At 37.8% G+C, this 27,724-nt stretch overlaps 1 protein-coding gene across 9 annotated transcripts in view; it reads left to right on the forward strand.

Annotated features, from left to right (window-relative positions):
• UBR3 (ubiquitin protein ligase E3 component n-recognin 3) overlaps nucleotides 1-27,724 on the forward strand; it is a 268,922-nt gene that overhangs the window by 50,365 nt on the left and 190,833 nt on the right. For 7 of the 9 annotated variants that reach the window (XR_012421203.1, XM_005573426.4, XM_005573427.4 and 4 more), the window contains exons 3-8: nucleotides 402-560; nucleotides 1,756-1,899; nucleotides 2,807-2,856; nucleotides 16,256-16,322; nucleotides 21,398-21,528; nucleotides 23,536-23,764. Coding sequence is in view for 8 of the 9 variants with exons in the window: in XM_005573426.4 (XP_005573483.1) it covers nucleotides 402-560; nucleotides 1,756-1,899; nucleotides 2,807-2,856; nucleotides 16,256-16,322; nucleotides 21,398-21,528; nucleotides 23,536-23,764 (780 nt within the window). In the remaining variant the exon portion in view is untranslated. The remainder of the gene's footprint in view (nucleotides 1-401; nucleotides 561-1,755; nucleotides 1,900-2,806; nucleotides 2,857-16,255; nucleotides 16,323-21,397; nucleotides 21,529-23,535; nucleotides 23,765-27,724) is intronic. The other 2 variants (XM_045367223.2, XM_015432345.3) reach the window with 1 other exon arrangement.

Raw genomic sequence — 27,724 nt, forward strand, 5'->3', positions numbered from 1 at the left:
TGGCATGATCTCGGTTCACTGCAACCTTCACCTCCAGACTTAAGCCATTCTCCTGCCTCAGACTCCTGAGTAGCTGGGACTACAGACGCGCACCACCACACTCGGCTAATTTTTTGTATTCAGATTCTTGTTACACAAATTAAGTACTTTATACCTTAGGAGGTCATCTGTGTTTTTCCATCTACTTTTTTCCAAAGGACTGAATTCCTGAACAAGTCTACCCTTGCTTGGCTAGGTGCTGGGCAGATACCAATTTTCTAAACAGAGTTGTTGTATTGACTTTTTTGATTATAAAATACTATAATTTAAGCCATTGTAATTTAAAAAGAATACTGTTATTTTCAGTAAGATATTTTAAAGAAAATTACCCTTATTTGATTTTTTTTCTTTTTTTATTTTAGCAGCTGATGGACCATCAGAAAAGGACCTTAACAAGGTCCTTCAACTTTTGGAACCTCAAATTTCCTTTTTAGAAGACCTAACTAAAATGGGAGGAGCAATGCGGTCTGTTCTTACTCAGGTTTTGACAAACCAACAAAACTACAAAGATCTGACTTCTGGTGAGTAAAATGTTAGAAGAAATTTATAGTTTACATACATTACTATAATGATAAGAAATTGAGTCTTTTAGAACTTAAAGGTAAATTGTAGAATTTTCATAGAATGCTAAAGCTGGAAGTTATTTAGAGAACTTCTTGTTTTATGGATGAGGAAATTGAGCCCCAGAAAAATGAAATAGCCTGTTTAAACCTCACAATTAATTTATGTTGGAGTTGGTACTAGAACCCAGGTCTCCTAACTTTTGGTGCGATACAAGATAATTATGCTCTACCTCTCTTTTTTTTTTTTTTTTTGAGACGGAGTCTTGCTCTGTCACCCAGGCTGGAGTGCAGTGGCATGATCTCGGCCCACTGCAACCTCTGCCTCCTGGGTTCAAGCGATTCTCTTGCCTCAGCCTCCCAAGTAGCTGGGATTACAGGTACCCGCCATCACACCGAGCTAATTTTTGTATTTTTTTAGAGACAGGGTTTTACCACGTTGGCCAGGCTGGTCTTGAGTCTTGACCTCAGGTGATCTGCCTGCCTTGGCCTCCCAAAGTGCTGGGATCACAGGTGTGAGCCACCATGCCCAGCCCTACCTCTCTTTCTTTAAACACAAGGCTGCTAAGTGATCTCCTTTCTTTAACAGTAACAACCATCATGTCTATGTTTTCACTTTTGATATTTTAAGTTTTTGGGTTGTATGGCCTAGGATTTTCTAATACACAGTTTTAAGTTCCAAAACTTGGAATTGTTGAATGGTATATTGTTATACAAAACATTTCATACGCCCTTCCCAAGCACTCTGCTTTGGATAACTGCATGCTTGGTGTTACGAGAGCACAGACTGTCAAACCAAATGTGAATTCTGCTACATAATTATTATCTACCATATTAACTTTCTGACTTTCTTTACTGTAATTTTCAGGTTCCTTGAAAGCTAGGATCATGTCTTACTAATTTTTGTGCCCCACATTCCCTTGGATATTTTAGATGCTCACCTACTTTATAGATTTCGTTATTTCACTGTGTATTCTGGGATTGTTAGTGCTAAACATAAGCACAAAAATGTTATCTGAAGCTATCTTATATTATTCATTCTAGGGCTCCCACTCCATTAGAATATTCACCTATTTATAGATATTAGTTAATGAAAAGACCATACTGAGATTTTGAATGGAATATTTTTTTCTGATTTGAAGTTTGTTTTCATTAGGTCTTGGAGAAAATGCTTGTGTAAAGAAAAGTCATGAAAAGTACCTTATAGCTTTAAAGAGCTCTGGACTTACATATCCTGAGGATAAGCTTGTATATGGTGTGCAGGAACCATCTGCTGGTACTAGTTCTCTGGCAGTTCAAGGTTTGTCTAAATATTTAATTTGAACAGTAGTAACTTTTCTGTGTTAAAAGCAAAAAAACCTCTCAAACTTTACTCATTATTGAAAAAATTATTTTGAGCCAAAACAGTATTATTCTTTTTAAGAAAAATAATAAAAGTAGTAAAAATTTAGAGGCAAAAAAGAATAGATTGACCAAAGAAGAGAATGCATTTTTCTTAAATGGAATTTGATTAGCTTATTAAGGTTCTGGTTCTACTCATGAAAAATGTACAGTTGCTATTCAAGAGTAGCCCAGAACTTTACTCCCTCAATATTTTAGTAAACTATGGTTTAAAACTAAAAAGAGATCCTTCTGAAACACCATTTGTAATCACTGTATTAAATCTTAGTTTTCACTGGATCATTCCTATTGAAGTATCAACCTATTTGGTCCAAACTTATTTAAGATAAATGTTGGAGGCTGGGTACGGAGGGTCATGCCTATAATCTCAGCAGTTTGGGAGGTCGAGGTGGGTGGATCACCTGAGCCTGAGGTTGGGAGTTTTGAGACCAGCCTGGCGAACATGGTGAAACCCCGTCTTTACTAAAATACAAAAATTAGCTGGGCATGGTGGCAGGCGCCTGTAAACCCAGCTACTTGGGAAGCTGAGGCAGGAGAATCGCTTGAATCTGAGAAGTGGAGATTGCAGTGAGGTGAGATTGCGCCACTGTACTCCAGCCTGGGAGACAGAGCGAGACTCCCGTCTCAAAAAAATAAATAAATAAATAAAAAAGATAAACGTTGGACTTTGCTAAGATAACTGTTAGAATGAAGTGTCCTAACATAACAAAACTTGGCCTTTTGATATTTGTATTTCTCAGAATAATTTGAAAATAAAGCAATATGTAGCAACTATGAAGGACAACTATTTTTCTTCTCCTCCAAAGGTTTTGTAGGTGCAACAGGAACTTTGGGACAAGTAGATTCTTCAGATGAGGTGAGATTTAAAGTTCAAAACTTTTTAAAAAGTATAATTTTATACTTTTTTATAATTTTATAATTTTATACTTTTTTATAATTTTACTTTTTTATAGTTCTAAAACTATATAGATTTGTAAGCATTATGTAGTTTAAGTTTTTAATTCTATAGACAAGGACACTGAAGCCGAGAATGGCTTCTGGGAAGCCTAGGTCACACAATTACTTAGTGACAGAACAAGGTCTATAACTAGATTTTTACTTCTTCTTTATAATTCATTTTTCTTTTTCACAGTTTAAAAGTGGGTAGAAAGAGGTAGAGATTTCTCCTCAGAAGCTATCCCCAAATTTACCCATATAGTTTTCATATATACAATGAAATTATTTTTGAAAATTTTGCTAAGTTTAGGATAATTTATTAAAAGACTATGAAATGAAACTGTTTTTCTAGTCTCATAATAAAGTTACATTTTACTTGTCAAGGATTGTTTTTAAATTATGTGCTGGGAAAAAGACCATCGATTTGAAATTTCAATTTTTATAGTTTTTATTAATATGAATAATAAATCATTATTTCTATATTTTATTACATAATTTATAAGAGAAAAATTGCTGTTACATATATTTACTTATAATCTTGTTGCTTATACAATTTAAATTTTATATTTCTAATACATTTAATTATTAAAATCTAAAAAATAAAATTACATTTAAACATATGTATCTTTTTTCTTTTGGAAATTCATTTTGAGTTGATAATATAATGTGAACTAAGCCAAATATACTCCTTTTAAAGGGATGGCTTCTGTTATGGAAGTCTTGTAATTGATTTAATACCATAAAATTTAAATTTTACAGTTTTTCCTCTCTAAAAAGGCTTTCACAAAATGTTACATTTTGTGGAGTCTCATTTCGGGTAATTTTCAAGAATTTTCATCAGATTGGAGAGGCAGTTTATTATGCTGTGTAGGAGTTTGACTCTGGAATTAGACTGCCTGGGTTTGAATTGTGGCTCCTTTACCTATTAGTAGTGTGACCTTGGGCAAGTGTCTTAACTTCTTCATGTCTAAATTTCCTTATCTGTGAAATGGAGATAATAATAGTACTTATTTCATGAGAATATTATGAGGATTGAATGAGTTAATATATGTAAGCACTTAGAGCCCTAGTGCCCAGCATATTGTAAACACTATATGTGTGTTAAAGAAATAAAATAGAGTCATTAAAAAAATTATGTAAATGGTTAACTTATAAATTTTGCTTTTGTTTTGTAACAAAATAACTTCTGAGAATCATATTGTTATAATGACAAATGGGAAAAACTTTCTGATATTTAAAATAGACTTTCAAAAAACATGTAAACATTATTTTAACTAAACTGTAATAATTCCATTTTGAAGATAGGGGAGGGGAATGGTGGGAGTAAGAATGCTAATTCTTCGTATGCCAAAGAAGGAAGTAATTGATAATAGACATGTAGTTTGAAACTGTTTTTCTGCTTTAAGGGCATTTTGTGGGGAGGTGAAATGGCCTTTTATTAAAAGGCGAGTTCTTGGATTAGGAGTTGAATATGAATGGATGAATGAATGGGCACTTCTTTAGCTAAAGCCACCTGGGTGGGAGTCTTCTATCTGTAGCCAGTAGGAACTTTAGACAGCTGTTGCATAATGAAATGGTTTGGTCATTGTTCAGAGCACTTTGTTAAAATAAGCATCTTGACTTGATTTAGAACAACAAAAATCTGTGGTCTTAAGTTTGTATTTATGTGGTAGGTTAGAACCATCATATTATTTTAGCATGTCTAGCATTACGTATCCAACAGGCTTGCCAACAATTTTACTTTATTTTCATGAATTGAATTTTATTTCTGGATATGTAAAAAGCTGATCTTCAACATAGATGCTTTCTCCTCTGTCTAGGAAAGAAGTAACATTCATTTTTATCTTGGCCTAAACTTTCCAGATTAGCATTTGAATTTCCCGTGGAGACTTCCATCGCACACAACTGCATTGCAACAACATTGTATTTTATGGTTGGGTGCTAGAAGGACATCCTTGTGTGTGTGTGTGTGTGTGTTCGTGTGTGCACGTGTGTGTATTGAGGGGCTTTTGAATCTCTTCTAGAAGTAATTTCTAGGATGATATCAGATAATTTGAAATATTGCCACTTTTTTGTTCATTACTGTTGCTTCTAATCTGTCCTTTTTAGTTTTAGGTCCTCACTTCTGTTTCCCACCTCCATCCTCAAGCAGGCCCCAGTGGGGTCTGTTGTTTCTCCCTTTGTGTCCATAATTTTCTCATCATTTATCTCCCACTTAAAGTGAGAATATATGGTACTTGGTTTTCTGTTCCTGCATTAGTTGGCTAAGGATGATGACCTCCTGCTTCATCCATGTTCATTCCTCTTAGATTCTGTTTCAGCAACTTCTGTGTATAGTATGCTTGATGTAACCATTTGTTCCTTAATTATGATCATGTCTCTGTGTGAATATCATGGTAAATACTTTTTGATGTCAACGACTTTAAAATACTTTATTTCAACCCCTAGTCTCTCATAATGCATTGTTTTTGTTATAGCTGAGAAGATTTACTTTTAAAGCATGTGATGTATATTTGATACATTTAAGTAGCTGAGACTCTTTGACCTTTATTTATTTGTTTATTTTTTTGAGATAGAGTCTTGCTGCATTGCCCAGGCTGGAGTGCAGTGGCGTGATCTTGGCTCACTGCAACCTCTGCCTCCTGGGTTCAAGTGATTCTCCTGCCTCAGCCTCCTGAGTAGCTGGGATTACAGGTGCCATCCACCACTCCTGGCTAATTGTTTTTGTATTTTTAGTAGAGACGGGGTTTCACCATGTTGGCCAGGCTGGTCTTGAACACCTGACCTCAAGTGATCTGCCTGCCTGGGCCTCCCGAAGTGCTGGGATTATAGGCAGGAGCCACCGTGCCCAGCCTCTTTGACCTTTAAATCATACATTTATTAAACTTTTCATTTATTGAAATTTTTTTTTTTTTTTTGAGATGGAGTTTCACTCTTGTCGCCCAGGCTGGAGTACAATGGTGAGATCTTGGCTCACTGCGACCTCCACCTCCTGTATTAAGCAATTCTCTTGCCTCAGCCTCCTGAGTAGCTGGGATGACAGGCACCTGCCACCATGCCTGGCTAATTTTTGTATTTTTAGTAGAGACGGGGTTTTGCCATGTTGGTCAGGCTGGTCTCGAACTTCTGACCTCAGGTGATCCACCTGCATTGGCCTACCAAAGTGCTGGGATTATATACGTGACCAACCTTACCTGGCCGTTGATTTAAAAAAATAATTTTTTTTTCTTTTTTAACTTTTACATTCAGAGGTACATGTGCAGGTTTGTTATATAGGTAAACTTGTGTCACAGGGGTTTGTTGTACAGATTATTTATATTTCATCACCCAGGTACTAAGCCTCGTACCCAACAGTTATTTTTTTCTGATCCTCTCTCTCCTCCCACCTTCATCTTCAAGTAGGCCTCAGTGTCTGTTGTTCCCCTCTTTGTGTCCATATTTTCTCATAGTTTATCTCCCACTTAAAGTGAGAATATGCAGTATTTGGTTTTCTGTTCCTGTGTTAGTTTGCTAAGGATGATGGCCTCCTGCTCCATCCATGTTCCTGCAGAGGCCATGATCTTGTCCTTTTTTATGGCTATGTAGTATTCCATGGTGTATATGTACCACATTTTCTTTATGCAGTTTACCATTGATGGACATTTAGGTTGATTATATTTTTTTGTAGTCTAAAAATATTTGGCCAGGCATAGTGGCTCATGCCTGTAATCCCAGCACTTTGGGATGCTGAGGTGGGAGGATTGCTTGACCAGCCTGGGCAAGATGGTGAGACCCTGTCTCTACCAAAAAAAATAAAATAAAATAAATAAAAAAGGAAAGCTTTTTTTTTTTTTTTTTTGAGATGGAGTTTCGCTCTAGTTGCCTAGGCTGGAGTGCAGTGGCGTGATCTTGGCTCACCACAACCTGTGCCTCCTGGGTTCAAGCGATTCTCCTGCCTCAGCCTCCCGAGTAGCTGGGATTACAGGCGTGCACAACCACGCCTGGCTAGTTTTGTATTTTTGGTGGTGATGGGGTTTCTCCATGTTGGTCAGGTTGGTCTTGAACTCCTGACCTCAGGTGATCTGCCCACCTCGACCTCCCAAAGTGCTGGGATTACAGGCGTGAGCCACCATGCACCGCCCCAGAAAGCTAAACTTTTTATAGTTTATATATTGATCACATTTTCCAAAGGGATAAAAATGGGGTCGTTTAAGCATTTGAAAACTTAAGAATTTGAAGTAGAGTTGTTTAGCCAAAGTATCTACTGTATTTGTTTTTTTTTTTTTTTTTTGAGATAGGGTCTTGCTCTGTCTCTCAGGCTAGAGTGCAGTGGTACCATCATGGCTCACTGCAGTGGTGTACCATCGTGGCTCACTGCAGCCTCCACCTCCTGGGCTCAAGCAATCCTTTTACCTCAGCCTCCTGAGTAGCTGGGACTACAGGCGTGCACCACCAAGTCTGGCAAATACACACACACGCACACACACTCATATATACATATATGTGTATATATATAAAGGTTTTGCTTTATGGTTTTAAACTTATTGTCAAGTCTTGAGTTAGAAAAGTCGGCTGGGTGCGATAATCCCATCTCTACTGAAAATACAAAAATTAGCTGGGCTTGCTGGCACATGCATGTAATCCCAGCTACTCAGGATGCTGAGACAGGATAACCCCTTGAAACCTGGGAGGCAGAGGTTTCAGAGCTGAGATCGCACCACTGCTCTTCAGCCTGGATGACAGAGCGAGACTCCGTGTCAAAAACAAACAAACAAAAAAAGATATGTGATAAACAAAAACGAAATGAAAATTAGTGTCAAGCAATTCAAGGGTTATAAAAATATGAATGCTTGAGCTATAAAGGGACCATATAATTCATCTTGTCTTATTTATGGATGAGAAAACTGAATTCCATAGAATTAACTGATTCACTCAGGCTAGTAAATGCCATCTAGTTAGTGGTGGAGTTGAAATTGGGCACTAGTGCTTCTATCTGCTGGTGTAAGTGTTCTTTCTATAAAGTGGATAAACCATGATTGTCATTACTATTGCTATGCAGCAAATTTGCCCAAAGCTTTATGTCTTAACATTACGATTTTATTTTGCTCACAATTTTATGACATAGGAACGTGAGAATGGCACCTGGGCAGTTCTCACTTAGGTTATCATATGTGGTTGCAGTTAGTTGTTGGCTGCAGCCATAGTCATCTGAGGGCTTCACAATGAGATGTAGATCTAAGATGGCTCACTCACAGGGCTGATAGTTGATGCTGGCCATCCACTGGGAACTCAGCTGGTTGTTGATCAGTATGATAACGTGGTTTCTCCAGCATGGTGGTCTCAAGTTGGACATCTTACATAGTACTGACTTCTCCCAGGCCAACAGCCCAAGAGTAGAAGCTGTAGAGCCTTTTCTGAGCTAGTCTTGGAAGTTACATGGTGTCACTTCATCCTTTTTAGTTATAAAAGAGTTGCTAAAATATGTCCAGATTCAGTGGGAGGTGATATAGATCCCACCTCTTGATGGGAAGAACGTCAAAGAATTTGTAAACATGTTTTAAAACTTCCACAACCAGGATATGACATTAGCCATTCTTTTCCCTGGATTCAGTTGATAATCCAATAGTGGGTAGTGATAATAGCTAAATAATGTACCAATAATTTCTTATAAATTTTCTATCTATTTTAGTGGCACTATCTCTTGGGAAAAACTACAACTGGTAAAGTCATGTCATTTTAGCCAGTAATGGCTATTACAGAGTTTTAATGAAAATCAAAGCTTTCCTTAAGTAGAATAGTTACTATTGTACATCAAGAGAATAAAAGCTTATATTTACATTGTAAGGTATTTTGTTTTATTTTATTTTATTTTATTTTATTTTATTTTAATTTTATTTCGAGACAGAGTCTTAACTCTGTCGCCCAGGCTGGAGTGTAGTGGCATGATCTTGGCTCACTGAACCTCTGCTTCCCGGGTTCGAGCGATTCTCCTGTCTCAGCGTCCCTAGTAGCTGGGACTACAGGTGCATGCCACCACACTCAGATAATTTTTGTATTTTTAGTAGAGATGGGGGTTTTGCCATGTTAGCCAGGCTGGTGTTGAACTCCTGACCTCAGGTGATTCACCCACCTTGGCCTCCCAAAGTGCTGGGATTAGAGGTGTGAGCCACTGTGCTCAGCCTGTAAGGTATTTTGGAGAGTTGGCTTTTTTTGTTTGAGACGGTGTCTTGTGCTGTCGCCCAGTCTGGAGTGCAGTGACGCGATCTCCGCTTACTGCAAGCTCCGCCTCCCAGGTTCAGGCCATTCTCCCGCCTCAGCCTCCTAACTACAGGTGCCCGCCACCATGCCTGGCTAATTTTTTGTATCATTAATAGAGACGGGGTTTCACCGTGTTAGCCAGGATGGTCTCGATCTCCTGACGTCATGATCCGCCCTGGCCTCCCAAAGTGCTGGTATTACAGGCGTGAGCCACTGTGCCCGGCTGAGAGTTGACTTTTAACTTTGTAAAGCAAAAGAAAATATACTGAAATTTTACTAGTATTCATTGTAGGTTAAAGAACAAAATATATTTTTGAATTTAATTACTAATGAGGCTATAAAACTACTGTGACTCTTCTGCTAGTCTCTTTTTTGGGTTGTATATCCTGTTTTAATCTGGTTTGTTTTTTATTTATTAATGCAAAACATTATTTTATTAGGACTCATGGCCTACATGGAATAAAAATTCAGTTGGTGGCTAGGCATCATAAGCAAAAACAATGTTAATTGAGTTTGTGTGATTTATTTGGAGAGAAAGATAAGAATTCCCATCAACCCCTTTAAAAATGAATATGATTATTATTTAAAATTTGCTTTTACTTTTGTTCTTTAAGTATTTTTAAACATATATTAAAATGGTCAAAATACAAGAATTAATATAGAATAGATTAAGGTAAAAATAGATGAAGGGATAAGATAGATGGAAATAGGATGATAGAGGAAGAGTACTTAGATATATATGTTCTTGAATAAATAACTATTTTATGCCATTTAAAAATAATTTTTTTTTAAATGGCTTTTCATGTCATGTTGCGTTTTATTTGGAACTGTAGGCACAAATTACATATTTGCTCTAGTATTTATATTTGAAATATAATGAACAGCTAGATGTGGCTTCAGGATTAGAATTTCTACACATTACCTTATAGGCTCATGGGATTATTAAGCAAACCCTTTACATAATTTTATTATTGTAATTTAAGATATTATATATAAAGGAAGATAGCATGAGAATAAGTAGACAATGACATTTTAATTACTACTGTAGAGTAGGAATTGTAACAATTAAAAGATGTTTTGGCTGGGCGAGGTAGCTCATGCCTGTAATCCCAGCACTTTGGGAGGCTGAGGCGGGTGGATCACCTGAGGTTGAGAGTTCGAGACCAACCTAACATGGAGAAACCCCATTTCTACTAAAAATACAAAATTAGCCAGGCATGGTGGCGCATGCCTGTAATCCTAGCTACTTGGGAGGCTGAGGCAAGAGAATCACTTGAACCTGGGAGGCGGAGCTTGCAGTAAACTAACATTGTGCCACTGCACTCCAGCCTGGGTGACAGAAGGAGACCCTGTCTCAAAAAAAACAAGCAAAAAAAACCTGAAAAGAAAACGTTTACATTTAGCCCTCCCATCCAAAGATGATCAGTGTTTATAAATTTTGCTTGTTTACTTTTATCTTTTTTTCCTGCATACTGTTACATAATTGAGAAATAATCACTTTGCAAAATAAAATAAGTTACTGTGTAGATATACTTTGAATATTCTTGTCTTTATTCAAGACACAATCCAAGTGAACGACAGCTTTCCAAAAATAACAGCAAAAGTAGGACAATTGAAATAAAAAATCAGAGATACTTTTCATAAGTGAATAGGTAAAAGAAAAAAGGCTGGGTGTGGTGGCTGATGCCTGTAATTCCAGAACTTTGGGAGGCCGAGGCAGGCGGATCACTAGGTCAGGAGTTTGAGATCAGCCTGGCCAATATGGTGAAACCCCGTCTCTACTAAAAATACAAAAATTAGCCCCGTGTGATGGCACGCGCTTGTAGTCCCAGCAACTTGGGTGGCTGAGGCAGGAGAATCGCTTGAATCTGGGAGGCAGAGGTTGCAGTGAGCCGAGATCGGGCCACTGCACTCCAGCCTGGGCGACAGAGCAAGACTCTGTCTCAAAAAAATAAAAAATAATAAAATAAAAAAGAAAAAAAGTTAATTTTACTTTTGGAGGCATAAGGTTTAAATTTAATTTGGTATCATAAATTACGTTATGGTGAGGGTAGGGCAGGGAATCACATAAACTGTTGGTAGGAAAGGCCTTAGAAATATTTAATGTATTTCTTTTCTAGTGCAGGAATTGATTTGTAACATTCCTCACAGTTGGTAGGCCTCTCCATAAACACTGCCAATCGTAGGGAGCTTACCTAGTTTATGAAGCAACTTATTCCCTTGATAGCTCTAATTATTAAAATCTTCTCAGTATTGTGTTAAATATTGTAACTTTTGCATATTTCTTGTTTTACCCTCTAGAAAGATTTTTATTTCCATATGACACTGTTTTAAATATTTACTTTTAAATATTCTCTGTTGTGCATAGTTCTTTCTTTTCACTATCTAGTAAATTCATTTTCTTTTAAAATCTATGTCCCGATTCAGTGCCAGTGATGGGACATCTTTTGATAAGCATACCATGTCTTCATTAAGGTCCAAAGCTTTTTGTTATTTTTTTAGCAGCTATCCTAAATTTTTGGCAGGAGCCACAGAGGTCAAACAGAATGCCCAGCATTTCCCCCTGGGCCCCAGCTTACAGCTGACATGTTAGAACTCCCTTCTAGCGTTATACTTGTGAAGCTGATTTAAAGTAGTCTGATTATAGAGGCTTACATAAATCTTCAAGTTTCATCTTATCGTTCTAGTCTTTTAAGATCTTTGGCTTTCATTTTTATAAGGTGACATATTAAATATTCCTTCTAGCCCTGTGTAGTCTGTATTAATATTCTTTGAGTATTGTTGTAACCAGCTTTGAATTTACCTGACTTCTTTTTATGAAGCTCACATTTTTTTCATCTGTCTAGAAAATCCATCAAAAAAAGAAAGGTTAATTTAGGTTGAGAAACCATCTGTAGATATAGCAGATTGGGAGTTTGAATCTGTTTTTCTTGGATTTTCTTGTCTCATGTCTTCTTGTTTCTTTTCCAAAATGGTTTGGACCTGTGTCCATATTTTGTGCCTGAAACACATGTAGCAATAGTGCCTACTTCCCTGCTCAGGGACTATTTAAGGTCTGAAAAGTTCCTGAGGGCTGTACAAATGCTGTCTGGGTTGAGATTGTATTTGATTTATTTCCTCTCGTCAGTTGGATCATCATCTTCTCTTAGGGTCCTGTACTGCTTCCTCAGGTACAAATGAACCTCAGCTCCACATCATGAATTTGGAGGAATGGGAAATTGTGGTTATGATAACTGTTTCGTTTTCATTTTCCTTAATGCTTGAATTCCCCACTGTTGGGAGTTATTTCTGTTTGTTAACAGTATTGTACTTTCTAAAAATAAAAATATAAAACTTATAACTGATAATATAGTAATCTATTACTGTTGGAGCAAGTAGTATTGGAAATCAGACTTGTATTTTAAAAACATGTTTATTAACTTAAAACTGCAATCCGTATTTATTGTTGAATAAATAGAAAATAAATATTAACAAAAAGATATTACCTAAATCTCTATCACTTAGTGGTGACTAACTGTAAACATCTGACATTCTTTATTTTTAAAATTTTTTCTTGTTCTTTCTCTTTTTTTTTTGAGACGGAGTTTCACTCTTGTTGCCCAGGCTGGAGTGCAATGGCACAATCTCAGCTCACTGCAACTTACCTCTCCCGGGTTCAAGCTATTCTCCTGTCTCAGCCTCCTGAGTAGCGGGGATTACAGGCATGTGCCACCACACCCAGCTAATTTTGTATTTTTAGTAGAGATGGGGTTTCCCCATATTGGTCAGGCTGGTCTCAAACTCCCGACCTCAGGTGATCTGCCTGCCTTGGCCTCCCAAAGTGCTGGGATTACAGGCATGAGCCACTGCGCCCGGCAGTTTTTTCTTTTTCTTTTTCATCTGTGTTATGACTTTATTTATTTATTTACTTACTTATTTTTGAAATGGAGTCTCGTTCTGTCGCCCAGGCTGGAGTGCAGTGGTGTGATCTCGGCTCGCTGCAACCTCTGCCTCCCAGGTTCAAGCAATTCTCCAGCCGCAGCCTCCTGAGTAGCCAGGATTATAGGTGCCTGCCACTACGCCCAGCTAATTTTTGTATTTTTAGGAGAGACGGGGTTTCAACATACTGGTTGGGCTGATCTCGAACTCCTTACCTCAGGTGATCCACCGCCTCAGCCTCCCAAAGTGCTGGGATTGCAGGCGTGAGCCACTGCGCACAGTCCTGTATTGTGACTTTATAATGTCTGACATTCTAATAGATTTTATGTATGTTGTATTTTAATGGTTTCATGCCGTATATACTCCTGTATTACTTGCTTTTCTCATTAATGATAGTTTTGAACATCTATAAGAAGGAATATACTAACAGATTTTATTTGTGAATATTATCAATACTTAAGTAATTTCATACTGCATATGCTATTTTAAATAGCATGCTTTTCTCATTTATAATAATAGTTTTTGAACATCTGGTCACAATGAATATAGAGCTCCAGCATTGTTTTTCTTTATATGGTACAGTTGTGCTGTTATGTTATGTTATGTTATGTTATGTTATGTTATGTTATGATTTTTTTGAGATGGAGTCTCGCTCTGTCGCCCAGGCTGGAGTGCAGTGGCCGGATCTCGGCTCACTGCAAGCTCCGTCTCCCGGGTTCACGCCATTCTCCTGCCTCAGCCTCCCGAGTAGCTGGGACTACAGGCGCCCGCCACCTCGCCCGGCTAGTTTTTTGTATTTTTTAGTAGAAACGGGGTTTCACCGTGTTAGCCAGGATGGTCTCGATCTCTTGACCTCATGATCTGTCCATCTCGGCCTCCCAAAGTGCTGGGATTACAGGCTTGAGCCACCGCACCCGGCCCCAGGTGTGCTTTTATTTATTTACCTAATCATCTTCTGTTGGAAACCAAAGACCTTTTTTTTTTTTTTGGCCATTATAAATAACATTGTGATGAATAGCTATGCATATAGTCCCAATTCACTTGTCTGATTATTTCTTTGGGTTAAATTCCTAGAACTGGAATTTCTGTTCCAAAGATTACCCAATTGCCATTCAGGGAAATTTTACTACTGTATATTCTCCCCATTGGTATATAAGAGTACCCATTTTCCCACCAGCTCAGATGCAGATAATCTCCCTTCCTAGCTGTATTTGATATCTAACATGATGTTAAGGCCAACTCAGTGGTCCGTGTTTTCAGACTTTTGTCTTTTGCCTTTGCTTATGCTGTATTCTCTTCTTGGCATGACTTTGCCCTCCTCTGCTTGTCTAATTCTACTTGTCCTGTAAGTATGTAAGGTCAGGAAACTTACAAAACTTCATATTGCCATGACTATCACTTGATCAAGGATGCTCTTTTCATAGGAAGCTTATATTTGAAATTATGAAATAATCCTCATCTGGGACATAACATGTTTTTCCAAGTTTGCCTGTTCTCTCAGGTCTTAGAGAACAAGTTTCATAAATGGCTATTAACTGAAATCTTAAATTTCGGAACCCTCTGAGCCCTGTAGTATGCTTTTACATTCCTGTGTCTGTTTTTTGTCTTTTAAGGCTTCATATTTCTTTCTCGTTAATTTCTCCAGCAGCAGCTGAGAGTGGCAGAGGAGGAGGAGATTGTAGTTTGACTGTCAGTTCTGTTGCCAGGTGGATGGCCAGAGAGGCCTGGCAAAGGTAGAGATTAACAGGGAAGACATATTGAAGGGCCCGGTAAATGCTGAATGACTGAGCTAAGTGGCAGCTCTGGAAAACCCCAGAGAATGGCCCTGAGGATTGATGCTGCACTTCACAGAAACCTAAGTTAAGGCTATTACATTTAGGCCAAGGAAGCTGCACCAGTGTGTAGAGCTCCAGCATGAAGCTGAGGCTACTTTTCTGCTTTAGAAATGTGATGGATGCTAATTGAGAAAAGTATTTTGGAACTTATATTATAATTCTCACCTGCCACCAACACCATTGTTAGCACAACTGACTATTTGCCAAATACTACCACACCTCTTTATAATATTGGTTGGTTCATATGTGTTTGGAAAACAGGGAAAATATGTCAGTATAATGTGGAAGTTGTGGATTCATATGTAACATCCTTGGTTTAGGAGAGCTGGGATAGTGGGGTAGAATCATAACCTTTAGCTGGAGAGTAAAAAACTCTGAGCTCTGCTGCAAAGACAGCAGGAGCCTTTTCAGCACTATACTAAGAAAATTAGAAATGAGCACCTATACCTGGGGCTTCCTTCTCAAGAGGTGCACTGCTACTTTTACCTTGGTTTTACCAGAGGGAGGCTCCCTTTGCTCCTCTTCCCTCTGCATTGTCATAGCTGGCTGGCTTTCTTACTCTGTTGTACAGTGTTAACATGCTCTGATATAGCCTTAAACCACCACAAGATGTTTGCCTGGGCCTGCGAATGATCTTCCCAGGCACCAATTACTGCTTTTGTTACTTCTCTGGTTACAAATTTGAATAGGTTGTGAGTGTCCGCCCCTTACCCTTTTTTTACCCCATAAGCCGTGTTATTTTTAGTGTGAGGTTTTTCTAGGATATATGTATGTATATATCACATTGAGCAGAAATGTCTGTATTTCCTTTTTGGATTTTTTTTTCTAAGCATATTTTAATTTGTTTTTATTATTATTTTGAACTCTCAACTCCAACTTCTAATATGTTGTGTTTTTCAAAATTTGATTTCTTGAACTCATTTTTTCTTAGACTCTTGAAAGCCTTTCCTCTATTCATTGTTTTTGTCCTCTCCTCTTCTCTCCTACTTTCCTATAATAATCTCTCTTATTCCACTCTTTAGTTTCTTTGTGCATTTGATGTTAATTTATAAGGTTAGGAAAATCTTTAATCTTGGCATTTTGGGGTGTTTAAGAGTCTTCCGTTAGAAGCAGAGATTAAGAACTCTTGTGTTTTAATATTAGGGATATTTCACTATATTTTAAAATCAAAATTAACACTAAAATACATATTATAGCAAATACATAGATGTTGATTAGTAGTATGTAAGTATGCATATATTGTGTGTTTAATGTAATTTGTAGCACATTTATAAAGTGTATCAATTTATGAATGTGACTGTGTATAATGCTAATTTTATTTTCCTTCAGGATGATCAGGATGGTAGTCAAGGTCTGGGCAAGAGAAAGAGGGTAAAACTAAGCAGTGGCACCAAAGGTATTTTTATTTTTATTTATTTATTTTTTTTCCTTGAATAAAATGCTTCTAAAAAATGCCTAATCACTAAAAATACTTGATGGGCTAACCATATTGACATCAAAGCTGTTTAAAGGGAGACTTATGTTATTAGATTTATCTAGTAAGTCTTGGAGAAAGTATTGTTAAGGGATTACTATTGGGTTTTGTTCATTATTTTCATCATAAAATATGCATTATCATATTTGAGTCCCCCCCAAAAGGAAGTCTTTTCATTGGTTGATTGATTTGGCTCCAGTGTTTTTTGTGTGAATTTGTAGTTTGGCCTAGTTCCTTTTATAATCTGGGGTGTGCAATTTCTAGAGTGAAAAAAGACAAGGGAGATGACATGGTGAGAGAGAGACAGAGACAGACAGACACCCACACACACAATGGGAATGAGTAAATAGTACTTAACACGTAATAAAGGCTCAGTAGGGACTCACGTGTTTACTCAAGGGGAGAAAGTATTATAGATATGCTTTGTAGTGAGGGACTAGATTAGTAATAATAATGAGTAATATTTATTGAATCTTTTGTATGTGTTGGACATGTTAGAGATTATGGCTAATGAGAGGTAGATCCTTAATTCATCTCCCAGAGCCTAAGCTTTTAACCACAATGTTTACTTGACTGTCACTAAAAGCTTTTCTAGAATACTTGTAATTAGTTGACAAGTCTGTGCTTTGGATTTTTGCCAGGGATTTCCATATCTTAAGGTGTGGTTGGTTTAAAAAGTCTCCAGGCCGGGCGCGGTGGCTCAAGCCTGTAATCCCAGCACTTTGGGAGGCCGAGACCATCCTGGCTAACACGATGAAACCCTGTCTCTACTAAAAAAAAATACAAAAAACTAGCCGGCCGAGGTGGCGGGCGCCTGTAGTCCCAGCTACTGGGGAGGCTGAGGCAGGAGAATGGCGTAAACCCGGAAGGCGGAGCTTGCAGTGAGCTGAGATCTGGCCACTGCACTCCAGCCTGGGTGACAGAGCAAGACTCTGCCTCCAAAAAAAAAAAAAAAAAAAGTCTCCAGCGGCTAAAATGTTATTTTGATGAAAAGAAATTTCTTTTTATTTTGGAGACGGAGTCTTGCTGTGTCACCCAGGCTGGAGTGCCGTGGTGCGATCTTGGCTCACTGCAAGCTCTGCCTCCCAGGTTCACGCCATTCTCCTGCCTCAGCCTCCCCAGCAGCTGGGACTACAGGTGCCCGCCATCACGCCCAGCTAATTTTTTTGTATTTTTAGTAGAGACGGGGTTTCACTGTGTTAGCTAGGATGATCTCGATCTCCTGACCTCGTGATCCTCCCGACTCGGCCTCCCAAAGTGCTGGAATTACAGGCGTGAGCCACCACACCCAGCCAATGAAAAGAAATTTCTTACTTCTGCTCTTAATTAAGTGTATCTTGTGAAATATTTAGGACTGCCTAGAAAGGTAGAACATGCAGGCACTTTGAGTTGCAGGTTCCTTTTCTAAGTCTCAGTTACTATGCTGCTGCATTTAACTTGGGAGTTGCTAGGAAAGGGTATGGAATTTGATCTGCAGTCCAGGATGCACACATACACATATGTTCTCCTTTCTTCTGGCTCAGCAGAGAACCTGTATGTCTGAAGGAAATTAGGAACCCATATGGCCATCTGGCTCTTTAACTTATCAGATATTAAACTGAGTCCTTGTGACACATCTTAGTTAGAGATTGTTAAGCACATAGTTGAGTTTAAGCTTTAGGGGTGCCCAGAAAATACCTGCTATGGTGTAAGAAGTCATTGTTTTCCTTCAGCCCGGTCACTCTCTGGCTGAAGATACTTTTTATGCAGACTTAAGTTGAAGTATTTTTTCTTTGTTTTTAAATACCTGAACTTTTTTCACATGTGTGTTTGGATTGAGTGCCTTCTCTTCTTTCCTCTAATGGTAAGAAATAGTACAGAGATTTAAGACTTCATCAGTTATCATTTTCAGTTTAAGTATGTACATGGAAGGAATGGCTTTGTGAATTAGAACGCCAGGTGTTTTCAAAAACTGACCTTATTTTGAAGATATCTGAAGTTTAGGGAATGGCTCAATTTTTGTAAGAATTTTGTTCAACAGCTTGAAAAGTGCACTGAGAAGAAAATATGTAATGGTAAGAAAGAGGCCAGACACTATGCTAACCTCATCACTGCTTGTTCTCTAAACCTGCATTTTAAGGGTGAAGAAACTGAGGCCTTGAGGGTTTTAACTACATGGCCAAGATTCCAAGATTATTAAAACCTTTGCTTTAGTGATGCATTTACAGTGCATAGTGATTCTTCAAAAATCTCTTTTTTACAATTCGACTTAAGGTAGTTTACACATTGTTAAAAGTCATGTCAAGATTTAAAGATAGTCAAACATAACTAATAGAAGCATTTCTAACTACATTTTCATAATATTACACAATATAACATGTGCTTTAACATCTTGGGAGACTGACATCACCTATTTTAAGAGCAACAAAGAAGACATTGCTGGAGTTTTTTTGGTCTGCAGACAAAAATATTAAATTCTACATAACTGCAACTATTTTCATTTTAGCAGAAGCCACAGCTTTCCTGGTATATTCAGGTTGTTTAATTGATTTAAAACATTGTTAATGTATATTTTCTTTTAAGTGCTTGACAGTTAATTATGATGGCTTCAGGCTTTTCATTTGCCTAATACAGGCTTGCAGAGTCAAAACTGAATTCTGTGATTAATAGTACTAGTTTTGTTCAGCTTTGTAAATGCTTTTAAGAAGCACTTACCAATGAGAGCTTTTATTTTGGTAGTCTGTGAAATTATCAGTCACATTGTGTTAAGTGAATTGTGAGAATTAAATTAGGTACAGCAGTGTGCGGTGGATTATAATTTATTTTTTTTCAGGACAGGGTCTTACTGTGTTACCCAGGCTAGAATGATCAATGGCATGATCTTGGTTCACTGCAACTTCTGCCCCCCGGGCTCAAGCGATCCAATTCTCCTGTCTCAACCTCCGGAGTAGTTGGGACTACAGGCACATGCCACCCCACCTGGCTGATTTTCGTATGTTTTTTAGAGACAGGGTTTTGCCATGTTGCCTAGGCTGGTCTCAAATTCCTGAGCTCAAGCCATCTATCTGCCCACCTCAGCCTCCCAAAGTGCTGGGATTAAGGTGTGGGCCACTGTGCCAAGCCTATATTATAATTTTTAGTTACAAATCTTAAATTCCTGCTACCTGAATCTCTTGAGCCCTGTTTTTATTACTTTTTGTCTTTGAATCTGTCAGTGAGTTCTTTTTACTGTATTTTACCTCATTTCTTGCAATCTTGGCTTGTTTTTGTTTTTAAATCATTGTCATGCCCTGGAAATGATCTGTTTCAGGAGGAATATATTTCTGTTTTATAAGTAGAATATTCTGAGTTTTGAAAATAATTACTTAATTGCTAATAATAAAGAAATGTAGCCTGGACAACATAGCAAGACCTTGTCTCTTCAAAAAATAAAAAATAAATTAGCAGGGTGTGGTCTTGTACCCCTATAGTCCTAGCTATTTGGGAGGGTAAGGTGGGAGGATCACTCGAGCTGAGGAGTTTGAGGCTGCAGTGAGCTATGATTACGCCACTGCACTCTAGCCTCCAGAGTGAGACCCTGACTCTTAAGGAAAAAACAAAAAAAACCAGATGTATAGTGTTATAGTGTATTTGTCTTTGTATGTTAACCACTCCTATTTATCACTTATGTCACCACTGAAATGGAATTAGGGAGTTGGAAGACATTTTTGCCTCTCTGTGGTTAAAATCATAATATCTTCAGGATATATAGGATATTTTGGTGCCGTTTTTTCTTTTTTCTTTTTTTTTTTTTTGAGACGGAGTCTTGCTCTGTCGCCCAGGCTGGAGTGCAGTGGCCGGATCTCAGCTCACTGCAAGCCCCGCCTCCCGGGTTCACGCCATTCTCCTGCCTCAGCCTCCCGAGTAGCTGGGACTACAGGCGCCCGCCACCTCGCCCGGCTAGTTTTTTGTATTTTTTTAGTAGAGACGGGGTTTCACCGTGTTAGCCAGGATGGTCTCGATCTTCTGACCTCGTGATCCACCCGTCTCGGCCTCCCAAAGTGCTGGGATTACAGGCTTGAGCCACCGCGCCCGGCCCCGTTTTTTCTTTAGTTATTAATGAAAAAACTATGTTACAGTTATATCTAAAGGACTGATTCAAGTCTTAGTAAACACAATGTTTTATAAAGAAAGTGATGACATACTGAGCTTATTGTTACTCATTTAGACCCACTACCTGGGGAGATGTGGTATGAACACATTATTCAATACTAGAAGAAGTATAAAGCTGGGGTAGGGTACTGTTAACTGAAAAAACTCTACAAGGTTATCCTGCAAGACACCTTGAACAGTGATGTAGTTAGGGCTGGACCTGAGGATTTTAATGTGTGTTAGATACTGTTTTTTCCAGTCTCTCATCTAAGTTTAGCCCCTGCTTAAGCAGTGTCACTAGAGCCAATACATTCATAGTTGATACTTCTTGTATCCTCTTGATGTCTTTGTGGTAGAGCTGATGATCCAGAGCAGTAACTTAAGATCATTTCCTCTGACAAAGATTAATAGTCTTAATTTTCTAGTTCATTTGCAGGGGAAGAAATTAGTGAGAGAAAGAAACAGTGAAAGTATTCAAAATACCTAGTTCCTCATATACTTCTTGAGATCTTCTGTTGAATAAGCTTGGCAAGGATGCAGAGCTTTGGAAGAGACAGACTGGCCCTCGAGAAGTGGCACTTGGCCTTAGACTTTCCAGTAGATAATGCTATCTTCCATTGAATACCTTTATTTGAAAAGGGCATCCATTTCCCCCATTCATTTTTCCACTTACTGCTTTATATTAAAATATACGCATTAAATTTTTTCTTATTTATATAGTATGTACATTATAGAAATCTAGCTTGTCAATATTATTGCACTTAAGGATATTTTTAATTTTTAGATACATTCACGTTTTATGGTTTATGGGTTATTAGTTATAGTAAGGTTTAAATGAGATGAGCAACTTCAATCATTAACTGATAAATTTCATTTTTCTTATGCAGATCAATCCATAATGGATGTTTTGAAACATAAAAGCTTCCTAGAAGAACTATTATTTTGGACTATAAAATATGAATTCCCTCAAAAGATGGTAACTTTCTTACTCAACATGCTTCCCGATCAAGAGTATAAGGTATCTATATATTTTTCTGCTTTTCTGAACTTTGCTTTTCTTTCTTTGCCTTTCATTATTAAATCTTTTTTTTGATATATATCTCAGGTGAGGGTTGATATAACACTATAAACAAGCATTAGTTTCTTCTCTTGCTAACACAGGTTCTGCACAAAAGGCACAGTGTCTTAGCTTTTTTTTTGTTTTTGACATGGAGTCTCGCTCTGTTGCCTAGGCTCGAGTGCAGTGGTGTGATCTTGGCTCACTGCAAGCTCTGCCTCCTGGGTTCATGCCATTCTCCTGCCTCAGCCTCCAGAGTAGCTGGGACTACAGGCACTCGCCACCATGCCCGGCTAATTTTTTTTGTATTTTTAGTAGAGACGGGGATTCACCTTATTAGCCGGGATGGTCTCGATTTCCTGACCTCGTGATGCACCCACCTCGGCCTCCCGAAGTGCTGGGATTACAGGCGTGAGCCACCGCGTCCAGCCAACAGTGTGTTAACTTTGTGGCAAAGCAGCATTACTCAGCAGAGTTCCAAAAGATTGCTTTTCTGCATGGAACTTGGTCTGGAGGGAATGCTGGGAAGCAAACATTGAAACCACAATTTTTATTTTGCAGAAATAAATATGTAGTTACAAATTGTTCTAAATCCTCTGAAGAAGAGTACAAGGTGCTTTGAGAATGTTTAATGGGGGCATTTGAATTTAGATTGTGAGATCAGGCTGGGAAAAGCATGGATTGAATAGTGTCTGGTCACTGCTGATAAACAGAGAACAGTTATTGACTCATATAAAAATGTTGATAGGTGAAGTTTCTAGACCCAGGGGGTTAGAACGCACCTGTTACCATCATATGGTTATGGCAGAGTGACAAAGCTCAGTTTATGAAAAGAAAATAAAGCATGATGTAATTTTTATGGTGTAGGTTAGGAGAGACACTTTAATAGTGTCATTGTTTTGTGTGTCTTTATATCTGCAAATAACAGTAAAAATAAATATGGCTGGGCGCAGTGGCTCATGCCTATAATCCCAGCACTTTGGGAGCCCGAGGCGGGCAGATCACCAGAGGTCTGGAGTTTGAGATCAGCCTGGCCAACATGATGAAACCCCATCTCTACTAAAAATACAAAAATTAGCTGGGCATGGTGGCATGTGCCTGTAATCCCAGCTACTTGGGAGACTGAGGCAGGAGAATGGCTTGAACCTGGAAGGCGGAGGTTGCAGTGAGCCAGGATTGCATCACTGCACTCCAGCCTGGGTGACAGAGTGAGACTTGGTCTCCAAAAAAAAAAAAGTAAAAAGTAAAAATAAATAATCCTGCAGATCGTTTAGTCAAATTAGTGGTCAGCATTCAGATCAAATAGGAGAAGATATTTGTTTTGAAGTAATCACATTGACTCACTTATTTAGTTATGTTAAATCCTCTGCAATAGTTTGTAGCTGAGACTTAGTATATCTTGTATTCTTAAACCACAGCATTTATTATTGCTTTACAACTTTAATAATTTAAAATGTCTATTAAAATTTTTTTTAACGGGGCCAGGCTCACGCCTGTAATCCCAGCACTTTGGGAGGCCGAGGCGGGCAGATCACAAGGCCAAGAGTTTGAGACCATCCTGGCCAACATGGTGAAACCCCATCTCTACTAAGAATACAAAAATTAACTGGGCGTGATGGCGCATGCCTGTAATCCCAGCTACTTGGGAGGCTGAGGCAGGAGAATTGCTTGAACCTGGGAGGCGGAGGTTGCAGTGAGCCGAGATCATGCCACTGCACTCAGGCTTGGGCAATAGAGCAAGACTCCATCTTGGGGAAAAAAAAAGTTTTTTTTTCTTTAACCATCAAAATATTTTGCAAATGTTCCCAAAAAGTGAAAGACTACCTCATCATTGAGATTTTTTTTTGTTACCTTGGACATTATTATAAATTAGTAAAGATGTAAAATGTTAATATGATATATTAAAAATGATTTTAAATTAAAAATTAAAACTAATGTGTTTTTTCCTTTCTATTAAAATGTTTACAGGTTGCTTTTACAAAAACTTTTGTTCAGCATTATGCTTTCATTATGAAAACACTGAAGAAAAGTCATGAATCAGACACAATGTCTAACAGAATTGTGCATATTAGTGTTCAGTTGTTCAGCAATGAGGAGCTAGCCAGACAGGTAACAGAAGAATGTCAGCTGCTGGATATTATGGTCACTGTGCTATTATACATGATGGAAAGTTGCCTTATTAAAAGTGAGCTACAAGGTAACTCAGAATTATATTCACTAGTTCTATTATTATCAGTATTATTATTCTAGTATTATTAGTGTACTTCGTATAGTTAGTAATATTACTAATTACTAATGATAGTATTAATAGTCTAGTATTAGTGAACTTTGTATAACTAGTCTTAAAAAGACCTTATGTTTAAAAAATTATAAAATAATACATATTTGTTGCAGACATTTTTGAAAATTTCCAGTGAAGTTTCAAGAAAAAGTTAAAAGCACTTGTAGTTTTGTTATTTACAAACACCTGTTGTTAGCACTTTGCTATATTTCTTTTCTTTTTGTGTGATGACTATACTTATAGATACAATAAATACTTTTAAAAAAGTTGCCATAGTGTACATGTCAAAAACATGCATTTTAATAAGTGTAGGTGTTAATATCATGGCTATACCATAATTTATTTAGTCATTTCCTTATTAGACATATTTCTATTTTTTAATCATAAATTTGCTGCTGTCAGTCTTAGATATTTTTAAATGCTTATATTTTATAACTTAAAAATTGGGATGAATCTTGCCTTTTTTCTACTCCCTTAGTGAGAACTTTATATTTTTCTTTCGTGCCCACTATGTGGTTGATACTCTTCAGCCTACCATAATGTTTCTGTATCTCTTCCTGTTCTCATGTCTCTATGGTTATTCATCTTAACTTTACCTCCCTTAAATTATATATATATACACACATACACATATATAAATATATATATAATTATTATTATTATTTTTGAGACAGAGTCTTGCTCTGTCCCCTAGGCTGGAGTGCCGTGGTGTGATCTTGGCTCACTGCAACCTCCGCCTCCTGGGTTCAGTTCAAGCAGTTCTGTCTTAGCCTCCTGAGTAGCTGGGATTACAAAGGTGCGCGTCACCAAGTCTGGCTAATTTTTGTATTTTTAGTAGAGATGAGGTTTTGCCATGGTGCCCAGGCTAGTCTTGAACTCCTGACCTCAGGTGATCCATCTGCCTCAGCCACCCAAAGTGCTGGGATTATAGGTATGAGACACCATGCCTGGCCAATAATATAAGTATTTAAATATTTTCTATGTACCTGGTACTTTGTTGGATGCTATTTACATATTGTTTCAATTAAGTTTCTGAGCAAGTCTCTGAGATTGGCATTATTATTATCCATGCTTTAGAGATGAGTACATTGAGGTTTAGGAAAATTAAGCAATTTGCCGTAGGTTATATAGCTAGCAAATGACAGTTAAGAAGGATTTCATGGCTCCTAATGTCAGAACTCTTAGTATTCTTAACCTTGACACAGCCAGTCCCACTTTGATAGGATGTGTCTTTACTTGTTGGCACTAGGAGCTAAACTTTAAAAATAATGACAAACAGTACCTCAGATTAATTAAATCTTAGGACCTCTCCATTCTCTGAGGAGGAGAAATCTTGTAGTTGAGCCTTGCTTTGTTCCACTCTTGGCCTCTTTGTGCATATCAGCTCCTGTTTTCTCCTTATACTGATAATCTGTCTGTTCTCAGGTGTGACACCATGTCCTGAAAATTGATATGAACTCAGTGCAAGGCATAATGCATTATATATAATAGCTAGCTAATTATGATAGCTACCATCTCTAGAGTACTCAACTATATGCTAGACTCTTTTCTCAGTACTTTATATGCATTATGTCATTTAACCATCAATAATTCTTTGAAGATACTGTCATCTCCATTTTATAGATGAGGCAGCTGAGGCATAGGGAGTTGAAGTCAATGATCTGTGATCTTACAGCTCTGAGTAGTAAGCCGGGTTGTCTAACTTCAAAGGCTGTACTCTTTCTTACCTACTTTGTGAGTCTGTCTTCCCATTGTAGGTATAGTGGGAGCATAATACATTATTTACATTAACAATATACTTCTTTACTTTTTTTTTTTTTTTTTAAGATGGAGTTTCACTCTTGTTGCCTAGGCTGGAGTGCAATGGTGTGATCTCGGCTCACTGCATCCTCCACCTTCCGGGTTCAAGTGATTCTTCTGCCTCAGCCTCCCAAGTAGCTGAGACTACAGGTGCCTGCCACCACGCCCAGCTAATTTTTTGTATTTTTAGTAGAGATGGGGTTTCACCACGTTGTCCAGGCTGGTCTTGAACTCCTGACCTCAGGTGATCCACCTGCCTTGGCCTCCCAAAGTGCTGGGATTACAGGCCTGAGCCACCATACCTGGCCTACTTCTTTACTTTTTAAAGGAAAATTTAAAAGCTGCTTTATATTATAGTTTTACTAACTTCATGTAACATGACCTTTTCTTTCCTAGAGATTTATCTACATATATTGCTTTTTCTTTTTTCATTTTTGAAATAGTGTCTGCTGTCATTCAGCTGTATGAATGATGTTCTTATATGGAATTATATATTTAAAGAAAGACTTTTCACAAAAATAGTGTTTTATTTATTTATTTACTTTTTAATTATACTTTAAGTTCTGGGGTACATGTACAGAATGTGCAGGTTCGTTACATAGGGATACATGTGCCACGGTGGTTTGCTGCACCCATCAACCTGTCATCTACATTAGGTATTTCTCCTAATGCCATTCCTCCCCCAACCCCCTGCCCCCTGTCCTCCAATAGGCCCTGGTGTGTGATGTCCCCCTCCCTGTGTCCATGTGTTCTCATTGTTCAACTCCCACTTATGAGTGAGAACATGCATTGTTTGGTTTTCTGTCCTTGTGATAATTTGCTGAGAATGATAGTTTCCAGCTTCATCCATGTCCCTGGAAAGGACGTGAACTCATCCTTTTTTATGGCTGCATAGTATTCCATGGTGTATATGTGCCACACTTTCTTAATCCAGTCTATTATTGATGGACATTTGGGTTGGTTCCAAGTCTTTGCTATTGTGAACAGTGCCACAGTAAACATACATGTGCGTGTGTCTTTATTGTAGCATGATATATAACCCTTTGGGTATATACCCAGTAATGGGATTGCTGGGTCAAATGGTATTTCTAGTTCTAGATCCTTGAGGAATCGCCACACTGTCTTCCACAATGGTTGAACTAATTTACACTCCCACCAACAGTGTAAAAGCATTCCTATTTCTCCACATCTTCTCCAGCGTCTGTTGTTGCTGACTTTTTAATGATTGCCATTCTAACTGGTATGAGATGGTATCTCATTGTGGTTTTGATTTGCATTTCTCTAATGACCAGTGATGATGAGCATTTTTTCGTATGTTTGTTGGCTGCATAAATGTCTTCTTTTGAGAAGTGTCTATTCATATCCTTTGCCCACTTTTTGATGGGGTTGTTTTTTTATTGTAAATTTGTTTAAGTTTTTTGTGGATTCTACATATTAGCCCTTTGCCAGATGGCTAGATTGCAAAAATTTTCTCCCATTCTGTAGGTTGCCTGCTCACTCTGATAATAGTTTCTTTTGCTGTGCAGAAGCTCTTTAGTTTAATTAGATCCCATTTGTCAATTTTGGCTTATGTTGCCATTACTTTTGGTGTTTTAGTCATGAAGTCTTCGCAGCAAAATGTTTTAAATTCATAATTGAGAAAACAAAATTTAGAAGTACCTGTTTTAAAAGAATCTGGAGTCCATTGTCTTCACCAGGTGATTTAGCTGTGCTTATTACATACAGTTTGCATTTGGCCTTTAAGGGAGAATGTTTGGGAACAAGATGAGTCTTAAATCTGCCTCCCATTTTTTTTTTTTAAATAGTAGCTTTCCTCAGTTTTTATATTCATATCCTTACCTACAAGTCACTCATTAACCTACCTCATTCTAGTGTTCACTCCCATTGTTCTATTGAAATTGCTGTCTACAAAATTGTCCATGACTCATGTAGCCATATGTCCTAGTTTTCCGAGAATAGCCTTAAGTTGTGCCTGTTAGTCTGATGTAGTTATTAATACAATTTCTTTTACGCTCAAAAGTGTCCCAGTTTATATGATAAATTATGTGGTTTACCCTTTTTGTAAACTACATGTTG

The sequence above is a fragment of the Macaca fascicularis genome, chromosome 12, assembly GCF_037993035.2.
Source record: "Macaca fascicularis isolate 582-1 chromosome 12, T2T-MFA8v1.1".
Lineage (NCBI taxonomy): Eukaryota > Metazoa > Chordata > Mammalia > Primates > Cercopithecidae > Macaca > Macaca fascicularis.